This window comes from Gopherus flavomarginatus, chromosome 7 (assembly GCF_025201925.1).
Source record: "Gopherus flavomarginatus isolate rGopFla2 chromosome 7, rGopFla2.mat.asm, whole genome shotgun sequence".
Lineage (NCBI taxonomy): Eukaryota > Metazoa > Chordata > Testudines > Testudinidae > Gopherus > Gopherus flavomarginatus.
This window is the reverse complement of record NC_066623.1, coordinates 99,674,153-99,693,125: the sequence shown is the minus strand read 5'-3', so window position 1 is coordinate 99,693,125 and position 18,973 is coordinate 99,674,153. Positions and strand designations below refer to the sequence as shown.

Below are 18,973 nucleotides of genomic sequence, written 5' to 3'. Positions count from 1 at the left end.
AACTGAGGCAGAGAGAGACTAATTGACTTGCCCAAGGTCACAAAGGAAACCTATGCCAGTGCTGAGAATTAAACCTGGATCTCCCAGGACCCACGTGAATGCCTCAGCAACTGGACTATCCTTCCTTTCAGTGCCTGACTCATCTGCTAGCGTAGAGCCTCATCCGTCTCCCACTGCAATCAATTGAAGAACCTCCATTTGCTTGAGCAGGAATTGGATCAAACTCTGAGTTTCCAAGCTGATAATAATGAAAATATATTACATGTATTGGTCTCCGTTCAGTTCTTAGTGAACAAGTGTCTGCATAATGCCCACTCCTGTCACAGCACTGACAGGCACTTTTGTTGGCTGTCATTATAGAGAGACCAAGGACTGAATAGGCATAGATAGAAATTCTTTTAGGCCAATACTGAGGCACTTTTGATGGCAGGGTGTGGCAGCCTGTGCAGTACAGACTTGATGCAAGGCCCACTGAAGTTAATGGAAAGATTCCCAATGACTCTGAGGTTTTGGATCAAACCCTAAATGACCTGTCTGCAGAGGACTTCATTCTTCAAGGATGTCAATCCAGTACCATTCATTATTGCTGTAAAGTGCCGATGTGCCAGTCTTTCCCATCAGGTTTTACTGCAAAGTTATTGATATTAGATTGAAGAAGGGATAAAAGAGATGACGTTGCAAATGGCCTTTTAATTAAAGATTTGTGGGGAGGGGGAAATCATATTTCCTGAGAGAGAGAGAGAGAGATGAGAATAATATTGTATGTGAAAAGGCAGTTTTATCTTCTTAACTGATGCTTACCCACCATTTACCCCAACAAACTGAAGATTCTTTTTGGTCCCATTACCTCCTGCATGGAAACCATAACCTTTCTTTTTCATGATTGATTTAAGACTTGTGGTTGGAGAGATTTCTAGCAAAATACAAAATCAGAGATTAAGGAAGTATCTATATTGTCATAATTGTTAGTCTCAACTTTATTGTATGCCTGAAACAAACTACAGAGCATAAGCACAATTATGTCACACTTATCTAGGTATCTTAGGTTTATGTTACATGATACCTTATGAAGGACCTTATAGACCTTACAGAACTGCAGAGGCAGCTGTATATAGTCTAAATCTGGGCTGACACCATTAAAACAAGGATGGAGATCTGACACACATCTATAAATGACTGGTAAGTATCTGCATCTTGTCCTAATATAAGTAGGCTTTACTGGTATAATAATGTTCTACTACAACCCCTTAACTAGGTCTTTTTGCCCTTTGGATACTGATGTTGTCACTGAAATTCATGCATATTGTCCTCTTAGTGTCAGCCTTTTATATAACACTACAGAAATGAATTACTGCACCTGAATTCACATCCTTTCATGTTATATTGCTTGAAACTAGAGGCCTTGGATTTAATTATACTAATACTCCCTCTCTCATCTATACTTAAGGAAACACAAAGCCTGTTTCTGTTCTCACTGACACTGGCTCTACATTGATGTAACACCATTGACTTCAACAGAGTTACTGCTGATTGATGCTGGTGTAAGTGAGAGGAGAATCAGGCCGGATGCGTTTAGACCTGTGCTGATGTTATTTACCCAACTGTTGGTACTGCGTGTTCGAATTCTCCTTATCTGATGGTGCTTGGGTAGAATAAGCAGATAACAGCAAGTTTAAGGAATTAACTATCTGATTCTGGATGGAACTAAGCTTCGATGCAGGGTGTTTAATAGCGCTTGCTAACTCTGGATAGCCATGCTCCAAGCACATCCACTGCTCTTGCAAAAGCTCCTGGATTTTTTTAACATATTGGCCTATGGGGTCATCTGCAGAGGAATCTTGTTGTTCTGTATGGGTTTCCTCCTCAGTCAGATCTTGCTTTACATCCCCGGCAAAAACTGGTTTATTTCCATTCGAGTCAGCTCTTCCTGTTCTTGAACAGCTTTCTCCAATCAGAGAGCTAGCACCACAAGACTGTCTGTCACAGCTGTTTCTTTGATGTTGATAGTCATCACTGATCTGTTCATCTATCTTCAGCTCAGTGAAGCATGGTGTAAAGACAGGAGGCTCCGTGTCAATTCCAGTTCCTCTCTGTTTGGCAAGAGATGCAGCCCCTTCCTCTCTGACACCAGTGTAAGCATCTGCAAACCCCTGATCCGTATGAACAGGCATTCTTCTTAACTCCTTAATCTGCAAGTTCACATTGTCCACGCCATAGGTACCACATCCTACAGATTCTGTAGCGATTGGAATATTAACATTGACGCCCTTGTCAGAGGCCTCCTTTAATGTGTTTGCTTGCATAAGTTCAGTGTTCACTGCAGCATCATGGTATTGCAGGACATTTCTATTCTGCTTGGACGGTTCAGTTTCTTTGGTGTTTTCCTGACAAAGTTTCTCTTCCAGTTGAGCTTTGGAGCTTGCCAGTATTTTAATGCTTCTCTCTTTTGCTTTGATCTCACTATCCTGCTGCTTCAGCACTACTTTGATCTGCTCAAGTTCCTCTATTTTGCTGTTTAGTTGCTCCTCCAGAACAGTGATCTGTTGTTTCAGTGCTGTAATCCTGCTGGGTTCTACCGTGTCACAAAGCAAAGGTTCAAGATCTACGTTTTCCTCATTTGCTCTAGCCCAAACGCGTCTAACTTCAGTCTTCTCTGGTGCACATGGCATGATCTCACTTATGTTTAATTCTGTTTTTTCATGGTTCTCATTTTCATGGATAAACTTGGGGGCATTTGATGAGATTGATTCATCCTTGACTAATTCAGGACATTTACTTGTCTGTGGTGCGTAGCATTCCTCTCCTCCACTCTCTGTAACCAGGAGCTGCTCTTGAGCTATGGAATGCTGGCTTTGATGTGGAAATTGGATTTGCATTCTCTCCAGCTCAGGGATGGCTTTCACCTGTTGTCCCTCAGGCTGCTTATTTTTCTGGAACACCACTTTGATCTGCTCTTGCACATTCCTTGGCTCTTTGGGGAAATGTAATGTGACACTATCAGAATAGTGTGAATCCAGTGATGCCTTTGCAGGGCTAACGGGAATTTCTGTGAAGCTCTTTCCATCACAAGGCTGAGACAGTGCTGAGGGCTGAGAAGGCTTGGAGCACTGACTTTCCTCTTCTGAACTTTTACTTGGTAGAAGTTTGGCTGGCATGCTGGAAGCCCTTAACAGCTGTGGCCTCCCTCTACAGCTGCCAGGTTCTTCTTCATGGTGGATGACCTCTGCTTGTCTGATTGTCTCTGCTAAAAGGGCTTTTTTTCTGTAACTTGGCTCCTCTGCAGTTAAAGATTGTGGTGAGTCATAAGATGTGATAAGACAGGTGGTTTTTTCTGCCCCTAGTGATGCCTTCCTCTGTGCAAATGAACAGGCTGCAGTCCAGCTCTTATTGGGGGAGGAAGCGTATGCACGGGATCTATTCTCAGGCAGGCTGAAATTCCGAGGCAGTGTGCTGAACTTTGGCTGTTTGGCCTTCCTGTGAATGTGAACCCTTTTAATGGTATTTCCTTTTTCAATGTCATCCACATATTTCAGAAAGTCCAGGTCTAAATGGAAGCCGTATGGTGTTTCAACAGAATAAGGGAGATTTCTGGGTTGGCCTTTATCCTCAGCAGGTTTTGATGGCTGATTGCCAGCTGAAATAAAATGAGACATTACATTTTTAAAAATAAATTAATTAAAAAATAATCTAACCAAGTTTGCAGCAGAAAAAAAGTGGTCAGCAATGATTTATTTTGCCTCAGCTTTATACCTCTCCCATTCGTCTTCTGCTCCTCAGGCCCAATCCTTGGCTGTGGCTGAGTAGGCAGCATGGAGTGTGTGGACAGGGAGGGCTGGCTGTGCATTGATCCTGTCCTCTGTGGTAAGTTAGAGCAGTCTGAAGGCTGTTCTAATTTTCAGCAACTACCAATAGCCTGAAGGAGCCAAAAGGCAGCTGCAGCACAGCTGAGAATCAGGGCTCTCATCAGTATGCACAAAATGCTGAAATGCCAGCCAGCTGCCTTCCTAAATCGTTATGCAGTTAGCCTGCATCTACCAGGGAAAGGGAAAAGGAATGGTTTGTAGTTTGTCATTTGTAATGCTAATGTAGAGTCTGATTAGAGATATAGCCACAGAGCAACACGTGCAAATGTATAATCTTGTTTTCTGGAGCTGACTCATGTAATTGTTGTACTGGAATTTGCTAAATCATTATTTTAATTGGCAATTATGTAAATAGCAGGTTTGGTAGGCTGAGCTACAAATTTGTCTAAGTATTAAAAAGCTGCCTGATGTATAATAAATCCGAATTCTAGTGTATAAGAAATCTAGCTACAAACCAGATGATGGAAACTATCCATGACAATTACATTTGGGGTTTTTTGCAAGTCAGGCAAAGAGACATTGGTTGGCCCTATGGACAAACATTGTCACCCTTGTTGTCTTTTGAAACAAAGAATACCTCTAAAAGGCAGGGTTGAAATTTTAAAAAGTGGTGATTTTGGATGTCTCACAGTTTTAGGGTGACCAGAGAGCAAGTGTGAAAAATCAGGACTAGGGTGGAGGGTAATAGGTGCCTATATAAGAGAGAGCCCCCAAAATCGGGACTATCCCTATAAAATCGGAACATCTGGTCATCCTACAATCTGAGGCACTCTAAAGGTGTTTCAAACTGGGCACTGAAGAAATGAGGCATCCGGAATCACTAGTTGCTTTTGAAAACCGTGGCCAAGGCCCCGAGACTTGTACAGCACAAGGGGCTGGCACAGATAGGGTTAACCTGTGCAGCTGTGTAGAACCACAAAACCCTTTCTAATGTCCATGGATGTTCTTCTGAGAGCACATCTTTAATTCTTCAGTTCAAGAAAATCCAGTATATTGGAATGTGTTAAATATACAACAGCCAATTTGTTCCATATGTAATCAAATACATAGAGCTGCAGTAGTCAATACAGAACCTTACAGTGAATATAAGCAACTCTCATGAAAGTGGATGCTAAATGCAGACTTTTCAATGGTCTCTCCTAATGACGGACATCTTTCAACTTAGACTCATATTGACCTCTGCCCCATTCAAATCTAGTGTGCTCTCATTTTCATGGCTGTAAGTCATTTTCATGATTTTACATTTCTGATATGTCTGTACAAAATGTAACTTATGTATTTCCCTAAAGAACATTATATCAATTTAAACTTCCTGTACTGATGATGCATCACTGTCCTTCATTCTGGTTATTTGTTCTAGCGTTGTGTCCTATATGAGGAGCTTGGCAAGTTGATAGAATGGATAGAACTAATAATACAATCCACAGCCCGCAAAATTCATAGGCTCAAATTTTCAAACTAGGGCGGTTAAAGTTAAGCACCTAAATCCAAATTCAGGAAACAAAATAAGTGACCTGATTTTCAAATGTGAACCCATGAAGTTGTGGAGAGTTAGGACTGCTAAGAATCTCTGAAAATCAGGCCACTGGTTTAAATATGGGTATCAGTGCCTAACTGTAGTTACCCAAGACTGAAAATGTTTGAGCATTCTTCCCTTTGCCACTGCCCTTGTGAAGCAGTCTTGCAGGGGCTGATGAGAATTTGGCATAGATATAGACCCTTTTATCTCAAAGGTTCCCTAAGCCCTTTATCCAAACAGCACCACTGAAATGCAGCCGCCTCTGGGGAGGAAGCCAGCACACTGGAAATAGTGGAATGAGGAAGGAAAATTTTGTGCAAAGTGACATCAAGGCAAAGCCCTACTTCTCTTTTGAAAAGTAGAAGGGGATCATTAACGTCCAAACAGGACACACAAGACTTTTGTCTTTATGATCTTATCTCAAAGCCCCATACACAGTGCTTGAAACGCCACTGTAAACAATAGAACTATCATACTTATTCTCTGCTATAATCACAGATCAGAGCAAAACAAGAGTGCATCGTGTGTGTCTTGAACTATGCACAAACCTTGCATGTTTTCATTGTTGGAAAACATGTCTCCATAAAGTTAGAAGAACATGAATTATTTACTGTATAAACAAAATGCCTTGGTTTAATATTTTTTAAATGATAAAAGAGTTCCATTCAACAGTGTTTAAGTAAAAACACAACCTCCATACCATCTGCTTTCTCCATAATGTGGAATGTGGTCCAGGCTGTCAGTTAAACATCATCCAAGGAGTCAATAAGACTTTGTGCACCTAAAAAATTTTAAAAGGACATTTAGACAAAGTCTCAGTGTTTATTTCAAAGCCCAAGTACACCACATCCCATCCATGTTCAAGGTCTTCCATCTAGCTGTAAGAAACTCCTCAGTTAGCCAGAAGGGCCACTGCTGAACAATGTGATTTTTTAAAATCTTTTTGGTACAACAAAAGTCAGGTCCTTCAGGGAATATAGTTGACATTAGTTACTGTCATTGCAGTACCTCGCCTCTCACTTGAAGTATTCTGTAGCCAGATGGTGTACAGAAAACATTTTCAAGAATATTTAAATCAATATTTTCTCTTCTAGTGGTAACAATTCCTGCTTCCCAGACACATCACGATGAGATGCTGCTTTAATTAGCTGTTAGCCTGAGATCTGTAATAGATGGTATATGAACTCTTTAGCCAAAATACATTGATTACTATGAGATATAGTCTGTAATTTATATATTGTGTGATATTTCATCTCCTGGTGAAAAGAGCAAGGGGTATATGCGGCTACATAGAGTGGTGGCTTGCTTGGCATTTCTTTGCTTAAAGCAGCCAAAGATTCAAAACTGCTACTAAATATCTTTAACACAAACCCCATTATTTCAGTGTATGGTCGATCATATTAAAATAACCCTTCAGCTAAGTGACTAAAACACATTCATGCTTCTTGTAGGAACGTATAACTCTGTCTCTTTGACTCAGACGTCTCATTGTCTAGAACATGATCATCATCCTTCAACACTCCCTCCGTGCCACCATCTCCTGATTCTGGGTGATGGCATATAGGACTCCAAGGATCTCAAAAGGACTTTGGATGTTGGAACTGAGGACACCTAAGCCAAGTTGCATGGGAAGCCCCTACTTCTCCTTTGCCTGGTGGCTGGATTCTAACGAGGTCAGGGCAACTGGAGCTCATCAGGTAACCAAGCCTGCTAGTGTATATACCAGATAGGAAAAGGTGGTCAGGGTCAGAATGGGAGGATGATTTCCCAGCTTACAGAAGGAGACTGCGGGTCCCTCGTGTTTTTTGAGGTGGGTTTGTAACCTCAAAGGGAGAGCTTTCTTTAAGATTTGGGTTTGTCCCTGGAAAGAGAGGCAGGGAGGACCTGCCCAGTGCAGGCTGGAAATCCACCTTCTGCTGCTCTCAGGGCTGGAACCATGCTAGAACTACAAGAGTGCAGCCTTGACCCCAATGCACCAAGTCTCTAATGGGGTTGAAGGCTTGAAGAGCCCTGACCTCAACTCCCATTCTGATCAACGTTGGAAAAACTCTGGTTTCAGTCTACTGCCCTAGCCCCTCCCAAACCTCTGTGCAGCAGGTAGTCCCTCAGGGTGCCCAAAACATTTTTCCTGGGCTGTTCTCTTTTTTGAACTCTTTGATCTCTCACCCATGCCTGTGCTCAAGAGAATAGAAAAAGGGTGCATGAATTGCAAGGTCACAAGAGCCAGAAGGGAAGGAAGTAGACAACGCTGGAGAGCTGAACTACTGGGGAAATTCCCCCAGCCCCGGCATAAGACAGACTAAGTCATGTGGGAGAGCAAAGAGCTGCTCAATAATGTCCAGTTTCAGAAGCTGCTGATGGTGGAGATTCACTCAATGCACATCCTAGACCAAGTGTGTGGGGGAAGGGCAGATAACTAGTCAAGAACTGCCCTCATCTCATTAGCCCTATTGGCAGAAGTGGGTGAAGAGAGGTAGATGCCGCCTGATTGTTTTCCATTTCCACTGCTGCCCTCTTCAGCACCATTGCCCAGGTATGCCCTGCCTCATTTACCCCTCTATGCTTCCCGCTCCTGTCACCTTAGCTGCTGCAGTTCCTTATTCTGTGTTGGACTCCAGCATGCTCAGAATTCCACTGCCACCTGCTCAAAAGTACAAAGAAGTGCAATCAACTTAAACCCATTCCAAGCCAGCTCTGCTGACTATCCATTCATTCAGGAGCAATTCAAATGGCTCTTCTTGGTCCACATACCAAGTCCCTTGCTCACCTTTTAACTCTTACAGTTTCACCTGAGGAAGGACTTCAGCATTTGGCCCATAGTATTAAAACCCTCCATGGGCTTGCTCCAGCCACATTCATTGGCCTTTATCCCTCACTGTGTCAGTCATTCCACTTATCTAGTATTGGTCTCTTCTCTACCCCTCCACACAATCTCATCATGGTTGATACAAGAGACTTCTTCTCTGCAGCCTTCCTATGTTTGTCCACGTCTTCATTTAAATGTTCATCTGAAACCATAGCTTGTCTAAATTCTCCATTCTTTATCCCTTAAATGCCTCTCTTCCTGTGAGATTGGTTTGAATTTTAACCTGATTTATTTCTGTTTTAATTTTTAGAAAAGCTGCCAAAAAACAGATGCTGCCGGTATGTATGTTTTAAAACATTGAAATGAAGTGCTTAGATTATAGAACTTTCAAATAAAGACACTAGAGAAAATTAGATTAAACTGTGCTGTGTTACCCATTTAAAATTATGAAAATATTTGTATGAAACCACAACTAACTGGTAAGAAACTCATTGCTGCATTAAACAAGTGTGGTCTCTGCATCTGAGTGTGATGGAGTCTTCCGAGAGACATTACTATAAAGAGAACATTAATATGATCCCAAGGTTACTACCTTATACACAGTTATAACTGGATAATAACACAGACACCTGGCAGACTAGTAATTTGCTTGCCCATCTTAATCCTGCAGAACCAGTCAAAACCATGTTTATGGTAGATTTCAACCAATACACTCCTAAAATATTCCCAGGCTAACTCCATTTTGTACATGAAAGGCAGTTTCTCCTGCTTTTCCTCATGAATAAACAGCATATGCCAAAATTAACATTAATCAGTTTCTCCACTGTTTTTATTTTACTTTTCCAATTAGTCAGTTGCACAACGTTTATGGATTCCAGCCACAGTCTGACCAGTTATATTTCACTCTTTTAGGTCATTTACAAAGAAAAAAAATCCAATCAATATGAGGTTTTTAATATCTAGATAATTAAACCTAATTGTTCATTTATGACTTGACTTAGTTCCAACTTTCCAGTCATAAAATTGATATTATTAATTTTTTGCCTAATCTATTTCAAAATCACCTCATAAAATGACTTCTGCATGTACCATACCAGCTTCTAGACGTACTTCAAGTGCCTCCAGTGTAGTTTGTACATGAGTCTGATGGCTAGCTGCCAAAAATATGGGTCCTATTACCCCTAGTATCCAAACCAATATTCTTCCATGTCTGGCTACCATGAAAACTAGATCAGAGTGAAGAATTTCATCAGAATATATGGACAAATTATCCAGTCATCTCTCACAAGAGCTTCAAACAGTCTCAAATTTGATTCTACATTTTTTGTTTTTAACAATAAACCAAATAAGACAACACCAAAAAGATATTTAATTTCTACTGAAGAAGGAACCAAATACCAGGCAGGATGATAAAGTACAACAAGGTCTCACCACAGCCTAATGTTGTCTCTGATGGGAGCCTATGGAATGAAAAATGACTCCCACATACCACTTTGATCCCTGCTCCCATACATAACTTCAGGGAAGCCTGACTGTCAGGAGACAAAGCTGCCAGCTGGTGGGATCAGTTTTCAGATGTGCATTAGTGTTCTGGACGGAGCTCTGAGGCTTTGCAAGAGCCCGCCCAACTATGCACAGTTCCATGGATTGCATTCTGCAGACATATCACACATGTCCTCCTGATTCATCTTTGCCTTACAATACTAATATAATTCCACTGACTGCAGAAGAGCTACTTCTGATTTATACTGGTGCAAGAGGAGGATCTGCCACTGAGATTTTAAGTTTAGAGAATTTAGTGCATCTGAAGGACAGATCTGAACTCTTCTGGTTACGATGGCTCACGCACCACATCAACGTGTTTGAGCCTTCACCTGGGGCCTGATCCACAGCCTACTGAAGTCAATGGAAGGAGTTCAATTCCGTGGACTTCAAAGGGCTTTGATCCAGGTCTCTAGAGGAGCCATTTCTGCGATAGACAGGCTAGTTTTCACTCCATCCCCACTCAGTCCTTGTTTTGTACTACGAGCAACAAGCTCACACTCCCTCAGTGCTTGTCTCCAGCTGCAACTTAGTGCTAATTTGCAGTGGATTCTTGTGTACTAGAAGCAGGAATGAGCCTAACTCTTTTCAGATATGCCACTGAACAGCCTTCAAATTGGTAAAGCCCTTCAGCTACTACCAACCTGGGACAGATTTGAACTAGTTAGGGTTGCCCAGAGGATTCCAGGGGCCTGGGGTCTTCGGCGGCGGGGGGGCCCTGCTTCGGCGGTAATTTGGCGGTGCGGGGCCCCTGCTTTGGCGGTAATTTGGCAGCGGGGGGTCCTTCCGCTCCGGGAGCCACCGCCGAAGTGCCTCAAAGACTGCGGCAACAGAACGGAAGGACCCCCCGCCGCCGAATTACTGCCAAAGACCGGGCTGCACTTCGGCGGTGGGTCCCACTTTGGCAGTAATTTGGAGGCGGGGGGGTCCTTCCACCCCGGAGCGGAAGGACCCTCCAACGCTGAAGACCCAGCATGGAAGAAGCTCCAGGGACCCAGGCCCCATCAGAGTTTTCCGGGGCCTCTGGAGCGAGTGAAGGACCCCGCTCCAGGGGTCCCGAAAAACTCTCCTGGGGGCCCCTGCAGAGCCCGGGGCAAATTGCCCCACTTGCCCCCCCCCCCCACGGGCGGCCCTGGAACTAGTGCCCTAGTTCTGTATCCTGTTCTCTGCTTCTAAATCATCTAGCCCCTCATGAAAGAGATTTCAAAGATTCTGTAAAGTTTTCTTCCCCTTTGGTAAATACCTTATCAAACTCTGTCATTATGAGCCTTTAATATACATTGACAGAAAACACATTACATATAAGTTTGTTAAATTGACCCTGCCTCAGGTTTTAATATTTGCAGGCTTTCTCTGTATCATACAATAATGGAAAACACTAAATTTTAATCCCCAGGCAGAGAGCATCTCAGCATATATATAGCATCTTTGATTTTCTGTTTTACTACAAAGAATAGTGTTGAGGAGGATGAGTTCATATGGACATTAAAAAGACCTCTTATGAGACAAGAGCATATAGAGAAATAAACATGAAAAAATCAAATATTTGACACAGCAACTTCATTCCCTCTGTTCCCCATTTGCAAGGACAATGTGCTGTCTTTTTAAAAAGCCAAGTCTCAAGGAGTATTCCTTGACAGTCAGATTTAACTCTCCATTTTCTGACCCCCGTTAACAGAATAAAAAACACCACCTAAGATCATCCTCCTGAAGGTTTTAATTTTAACTGAATTACAGAGACTAAGATTGGTAAAATTCACTCTAGGAAAGGAGTCTGCTACCACCAGTTTCACAGATGAGAAACGTTTATCCCTGTGACTATAAACAAAGAGGTAATTCATGCCTAGTAGATGACATATTAACACAATCTCATTAACTATTTAAATAGATCACAACATTTCTTTATTTTTCGCCACTGGCTGTCATTTTCTCCTGCATTGCAGCAACTGCATTTAGCACTTCATTATGAAAGAAAAAGTATCATTAAAAAAGCACATTGCCAGGTTACCTTCTCATCCTTCCATCTACAAAAAGGGCTTTTCCCATTCAGAAAGAGATCTTTTCACTGCTGCGAGTCAATAGTTACAGGTTCAGAGCAGCAAATATGGGATTTCCAGCTGTTAAAGAAGTTGGTCAGCTGATCAGTGACCTTGCTTAAAAAGCAAATACTAGTTTAACTAAACAGAGAGAGCAGAACAAAAGTTGAATTCATTTTATAACACGCTAGCACATAATTCTTACACATCCTTTCTGGAGAAAGTTAAAATCCAATCTTTAAAGTTAGTTACTTTTCCTGTAGACAGTATATATTATCTCCCCATAAAAAACAAAATGCAAAATGTTTAGTCTACTGGGGAAATTTTTGGACAACATATGACCTTATCTGCCTTATCAAAAATAGGATTATTTAAAAGTCAGTCAATAATTAACTACACATTTCTCATTTCATCTGATGTTACTCATTAAAGAAATTCTTCCTGGCTGACATACACCTTCATTCTGAGCTTCAGTTCACATTCTGCAGCTTAGCAATTTTGAATACATTGTTTATTCTGGTCAGCATTTCTCCCAATAAAAAATAAAAACAGTCCCCTTGATTAAAGGACAGAAGCTTTATTAGAAAACGCAACATGTTTCAATATTAATAATTAATTCTGCTTCAGTCCTACCATAGTGCAATGAGTTATATCAGAAATATCCTCTTAAGAATTCATGGTTTTGTCTGTGGCTCAGAGTCCTATAGTTACACCCATCAATCCACTGTTCTGAGGAGCTGAGGAGCTGAAGATAAGGCAGCGAATCTATTTAACAGGACAAGAAAATCAGCAAAGCACTTTCTGTAATTACTGAACATACCACTCTATTGATTCTACACTTCAATGAATTGCAGGTCATCATGTAGCAGTTGATAACTGCAGCACAGAAAGAAGACTTCTAGTACAACAAGCAGGGCCCTCTGTAGAATGCCCTGCTGATTGAAAGGAGACACATTTCAAACTCTGATCATGCATCTTTTGTCGCATTTATTGTTAGCAGGGGCAGGATACAGTGGTAACAAAGGAAACTCATAGCATTGCTGTTCCCATTGTGCTATGCTAGCCAAAGGAAGGAAAGGAAGGGATCAATAGGACAAGAGAAAAAGCAGGTGGCTAAATGATGCAACATTTTACCTTGGGTTTATCAATGCAAAAATAAAATTCAAACAAACATAAAACCCCGACAGAATCAAATGGTCTCAAAGATAGAAGCAAAGCACAAATGAACCTCCAGGTTCTGAGGTACATTTGGAAACATTTCAAGTGAAAGGATTGTTTCCTCACCAATCTTTGCAATGTTAAATATCACTTCTCAAGTTATGGGTAAATGGTAGTTTGTGAACTAACACAAAGCCCTGCAGCATGCAGTCATTCAGCTTCATATATTTTATGCCCAGGCCTACCACAGCTGTTGAGCTGAAACCAGATCATATAACTGCCCCTTAACACAGTAAAAATTGTGTCTTCTAGATTTTGATCTGTAGAAAACTGGAACTTCATTAGAGATTGAGCTTGCGAGTAGTTTTTAAATGGTAAGTTGCCATGTTGTAATGTGCCGTGCAATGATAGGGCGTGGCTCCTATCACAAAAGCCCTGTATAACACTTTGGGCATGGTTTATGCAATTCATCCACTTCCCAAAAGTGCCAAAACTCTTTCCTGCTCTGAAAAGATAGAATTCAAAACTGTGCCAGAGAAATGAAGGGCTGGATTGTGATTTAACAATCTATGCTGAGATGTGTAGCTGCACTGTCCCTCCAACACACCAGGGAATGAACTGTGATTCTCAGTTCATAATCTGGTTCCTCTTATTCCAGAAGGTAAGTCTAGTCTATGCCAGCAGACCACTTCCCTGGCTCAGCTGTGCTGGCTGGCACAAGAAGAGTTAAGATTTCCACCTGCCCACCTGTGTGGGGAGTGGGAGTAGTAGGCCCATGCAGGGAGCTACAGTGTATGTAGCCTACATAAGGGAGTTAGAGACACCTGACATTCCCTTGTTCCCCTGCATGATGATCTTGTCCTAAGCAAACAGAGAAGGTGGTGCTGGCTATGGGGGTTGATAATGGAACACAAAGCCTTTCACTGGTAGGGAGCCCAAGGCAGTTGTAAAGGAAAGCAGGGGAAGTGAGTCTGCCTAGTATTCTCTGTGCTGGTGGAGAAGCTTGCAGGGAGTGGCGAAACTCCTTCAGGGTCAGGGACTGCCCTGGGAGAGGAGTAGAGAAAACTCCCCTACAGCAGAGGTAGCTGGATGGTAGAAAGTACTAAGAGCTCTGCAGGAGCCTGGAGAAAAGGCTTTGGGAATATGATGCTGGTACATGGTACACCCAGGAAGAGGCTGTGGGAAAGGCCTAATATAGGGCAAGGTAGGAAGTAGTCTAGGGAGGCAGCCAGGGAGTCTGTGTACACTGGCCTGGGCCTTTTATTAAAGGGGCCCCGGACCAGAACCCAGAGGCGAGGGAAGGCCTAGGCTCCATATTGGCCTGCTGATGAAGGTGGTGTAGAAATTCCCCTGTCACCAGGGGTAAGGATTATTGAAATCCTCTGATACAAGGAGTAATGACAAAGGCCCAACATGGGGTTGGCGAGTTATTGTTTGGACTCTTTGTTAACCCAGGAAGGGCCAGGAGGCTGGAGGGCTGAGTCCCAAGAAGAGGTGGCTCACCAGCAGGTCTAAATGGCCTTTTGGTGGTGGCAACTGAGCGGAAGGCCCTGCAACTCTTGGCCCGGGCCTGGCCACAAGGGAGTGCTCTAGAGGTGAGTCATACTCTTCCATAACTGTTCTGTATATAGTCATGTATTTGCCCTTTATATATGATATATTTTCTATACTATATGTGTATATAAATAATTAATTCCAAGTATAATGTCAGACCATTTTCAATTAATTTTTCCCTTTTGAAAGACCCAGTAGTTTATTCTTATTCTAGCATCTCCTCCTCAAATTCACTTGGCTAAAACATGCAGTCTTAACCAAGCAAAACTCCAAAAGATTTAAAGTGGATCTACAAGTCCCTGGGGCTCCGATTCAGCAAAACACTTAAGCGCGGACGTGAGTCTATCCCTGCTTAGTAAATCACATAAGCCTGGGCCTAAGACCCATTAAAGTCAATGAGATATAAGCATGTGTTTTAAAGTTGAGTACTTGCGTAAATGGATTGGTGAATCAGGGCCTGAAATAGAAATGCAGCCCTAAAGGAGGTTTGGCCCAGTATCTGATCTATATTTAAGGATCTCCAGAAGAGGTACCAGACTGTCACCAGTGGCCAAATTCTGCGCCTCTCAGCTTGTGCTCACAAATGGGCATAGGGCAGTGCAGCAAAAATAATGGCGAAAAGTCTGACCCAGAAGTGTTGCTATTGATTCTCTACCAGATGCTGCAGTTCTTTAAACTCCTGTTCTCTCGAGTGCAGCTCTTTGCAGGAGTGGAGTTTATAAAATGGAGTACACCCAGCCAGTTGTGGTCAGTTTTTTGTTTCTTCTCAGCTTGGCAGCAGGGCCAGTGCAACCATTTAGGCAACTGCGCTAGGATTTGGGGGGTGCCATTTTCTTCGGGAGCGACCGCAGCGGCTGGATCTTCGGCCGCCCGGGTCACCACCGGCATTTAGGTGGAGGGAGCTGGGGCAGGGGAGTGCGGGGAGGGCCTCCTGCAGCAAGTAAGGGCAGAGGTGGCACGCAGGGGAACTCCCCGCCCAAGCTCACCCCTGCCCCACCTCCTCCCCGAGCACGCCATGGCTGCTTCACTTCTCCTGCCTACCTGGCTTGCGGCACCTAAGCTGATTGGCGCCGCAAGCCTGGGTGGCGGAAGAAGTGAAGCAGCCACGGTGTGCTCAGGGAGGAGGCAGGGCAGGGGTGAGCTGCTTCACTTCTCCCTCCTACCAGGCTTGCGGCGCCAATCAGCTTAGGCACTGCAAGCCTGGGAGGAGGGAGAAGTGAAGCGGCCACGGCGTGCTCATGCTCGTGCATGGAGCAGGGGTGAGCTGGGGCGGAGGGGGCGCCTCAGGGCGGAGGGGGGGAGCTGCTGCAGGGGGGGTGCCTCAGGGTTGGGGCGTGGGGGGCGTGGGGGGCGGGGAGGGCGCAAGGTGGAAGTTTCACCTAGGGCGTGAAACATCCTTGCACTGGCCCTGCTTGGCAGTCAGCACGGACACTACTCCTATCTTCAGGAGACAGAGTTTTGATGAAGAGTGCTGGTTATTAGGGACGCATAGTAATGCAAACGCTAAGGGGAAGTGAGGATTTTTCTTGTATTGGCCATGAATATGTCTGCATAAGGAGACTGTGGCGGCATGAGATATAAATAGCTGATGTTAAAGAGAGACACTGACAGGATAGATAGATGGGAGAAATTATCCAGTGAGCTGTTCTGCAGATTTATCCCAAACAGTGCTATGGAGCACTGTAAGATCTTAGATCATCTGTCCATATATGTGGCAGCTAGATGGGTTAAGGTGGCAACAGAGCAAATTTAATTCTCAGTTCTGAATGCTCTCTTTTGTATTAGTGAGCTTGCACAGCTTGTTGGGTTAAGCCCACAGTTCTTAGCTTTTCCTACCCCATATTGGAGAAGGGAAAAGAAAGCAGCAAAATCAAATATTTCAAGGCTTTGTAAGTAAGTGATGGGACCTTTACAGCTGGATTCAGTGGCAAGGGATGGCAATGAAAGGTCTGGGGAGGGGTGCGGGGGGATTTTTGGTGGCAGAAAGCCACTGCAACTTTGCCTTTGCCAAGGAATCCTCAGGTGCCCAGGAAATGGCTGGAGAAAGGAGTGGTCAGGAGTTATGCTGATTCAACACACCCACTGGAAGTCCTCCAAAGGAGCCCCACCAGTAAGTTAAACCTGCCTGCTTAATGGAGAGCAAGGTGTGGCAACCCCATCTGTGCTCCCTCATAGTGAATTTCCCCTAGGGGAAGAGAGGGCCGGGCTGACACAGGGAGATGTAATTTGCACACCTCTGTGCCAAATATCTACAGGAAATCTAGCCCTTGCTACTAAAAGTGTTACCTAAAATCTGCTCTGTCCAGGTGGTCTGCTTGATTACACAATAGCCCAGCAGAGCTATTGTTACAAGTGGACATACCATGAACAAATATGGCCTCACAGGGAATATTTGTTACACGTATTTTCAATTCTGTTTGGATACACAGGAAGAAAAATAATGCGTTTTCAATCTGTTAGGTGCAGCAGTGCAAGAGAGAAGTCAGCTATGTAGGGATGGGCTCAGATGATCCAAAATATAAAACAACATGCAGTGTGGGAATGGGCAAGAACAGGCAGAGAAAGAGAAGAAAAGGCTTGAAATTTTAGTGTGATTAAGTAGAAAATGGCCTGGTTAAAACATACGTGGTTTGTGTGGTAGGATTTTTTGATGAAGGACATGAGCCAAAGTCCATTGAAGTCAGTGGAAAGTTTCCTGTAGACTTCAGTGGGCTTTGGATCAAGCCCATAGGGAGATGAGAAATGTAGGCAGAGAATAACAAATAAGATTCAATTTGAGAACATGCAAGCTGGGTAATGTTACTCCAAAGTGCACATTCAGAAGGAGGCAGAAACTCACTGTATCAGAAAGACAGTGGCCAACTGGAAGAATGACAAATGTACTTGTGTGGCTGGCAGGAATGGCTTTCAAGGAAAAATTAAAAGTTAAATATGTCTAGATATGACAGAGGGGATAAAGTCTTGAAACCAGGGCTGATGAGAGGGGTGGGGAAGCCGGTACAAATTACCAGGGCTCGGAGGTCTGGAAGGGGGCCTAGGGCCCGGCTTCACTGGCCTGATTTAGCCAGTCCATCCTTGCTGGGGGGGCCCAAAAAAATGTTTTCACTGGGGCCCAAACGCACTCTTGGCAATCCTGCTTGAAACCGCTTGGAAACTAAAGCTGGTACATAATGCAGCCCCTCACTTAGGCTGAAATTCACCCCTGTGCAGGGGACAAGCCCGAGAGCTATGCACTGTTTAAGTCACGCCCAATTTTAAGGATTGAATTGGTACATATTCCTTGTGCTGGACCTCTGCACAAGGTGAATTTCAGCCTAAGTCAGTGGGCTTTCACAACGAAGGCGAGGGCATCAGTGCTTTAGGAGTTGCTGGTTGCCTGTGAATTTAATCTTGAAAGGGTTTGGGATCTGATTACATCAGAGACTGCCCCTCTGTCTATGAGCCACATATCCACCGTTGCAACCAACGAAGAGGTTTGAGCTGGACTTCCCTAGTTACAAATGGGTGAGAGCTTCTGACTGAAGGCCCCTCAACTGTCATTTCTTTGCCCCCTTAGTGCACTAGAGCCTTGTTAACTTTCTATACGTACTATGAGCTCATCTTTTTCTCCCGAGCACTCAGGGTATGTCTACGCTGCAATTAAAAACCCAGGGCTGGCCAGTGCCGGTTGACTTGGGCTCTCAGGGCTCAGGCTGCGGGGCTGTTTAATTATAACATATACATTTGGGCTCAGGATGAGACCAGGCTGCAGATAGAGCCCAAACATCTACACTGCAGTTAAATAGCCCTGTGGTGTGAGCAGCATGGGCCAGCCGTGGGTTTTTAATTGCCGTGTAGACATACCCCAAGGGACAGGCTGTCTGGCGATATGTTTTATCTGAAGCATAGGAATAGGGTGGGTGTTTACAGATGAGTGGTTCACTATTTATTGTGTTCATGGCATAACCACAGAAGTTAGATAAACATAAAATACTTGTTCGGGAAGGCTGCAACATAACACTGCTTTAGTTTGTAAAATCCAGAACCTAATACACAAGAACCAAAAATGGAGAGACAAAGCAGGCTGCTCCCTATGGTAGAGAGTCACAACTCAACCTGCCTTGCTCTAGGATGGCTTTTTGCAGGTTGACTGCTCCTGAATACTCCACTTGCATGGTTCCCTACAGAGCCTCCTAGCACACAAGCAGGGCCAGGAAACACCTGCCAGCTTAAAGTGATAGCTTGTAACTTTAACACCGTTTTCAATACATCACATTCATCACTCTGCATTATTGACATTGTAAGCTCCTCTCACCACCAGTGCCAGACCATGGGATGGGGGCACCTGCTATGTAACATCCTTTAGACATTGAAAGAAATGATCTAATTAATATTCAAAGGCTGTGAACTCCAGGGAGATCTGGGAGTTCATTATAAAGGTATAACCAAGAGTGATGGAATGAAATTACGAAAGGGAAACATTAGGCTGAGCTTTCTGACAGTGAGATTAGTTAGT

At 43.6% G+C, this 18,973-nt stretch overlaps 1 protein-coding gene across 1 annotated transcript in view; it reads right to left on the bottom strand.

Moving 5' to 3' along the window:
- Positions 1-18,973, bottom strand: part of KANK4 (KN motif and ankyrin repeat domains 4) — a 53,100-nt gene that overhangs the window by 23,793 nt on the left and 10,334 nt on the right. The window contains exons 2-4 of the mRNA XM_050961979.1: positions 6,083-6,163; positions 1,598-3,634; positions 802-913 (exon numbers count right to left, since the gene is read on the bottom strand). Coding sequence (XP_050817936.1) covers positions 802-913; positions 1,598-3,634; positions 6,083-6,098 — 2,165 coding nt within the window. The 5' untranslated portion in view covers positions 6,099-6,163. The remainder of the gene's footprint in view (positions 1-801; positions 914-1,597; positions 3,635-6,082; positions 6,164-18,973) is intronic.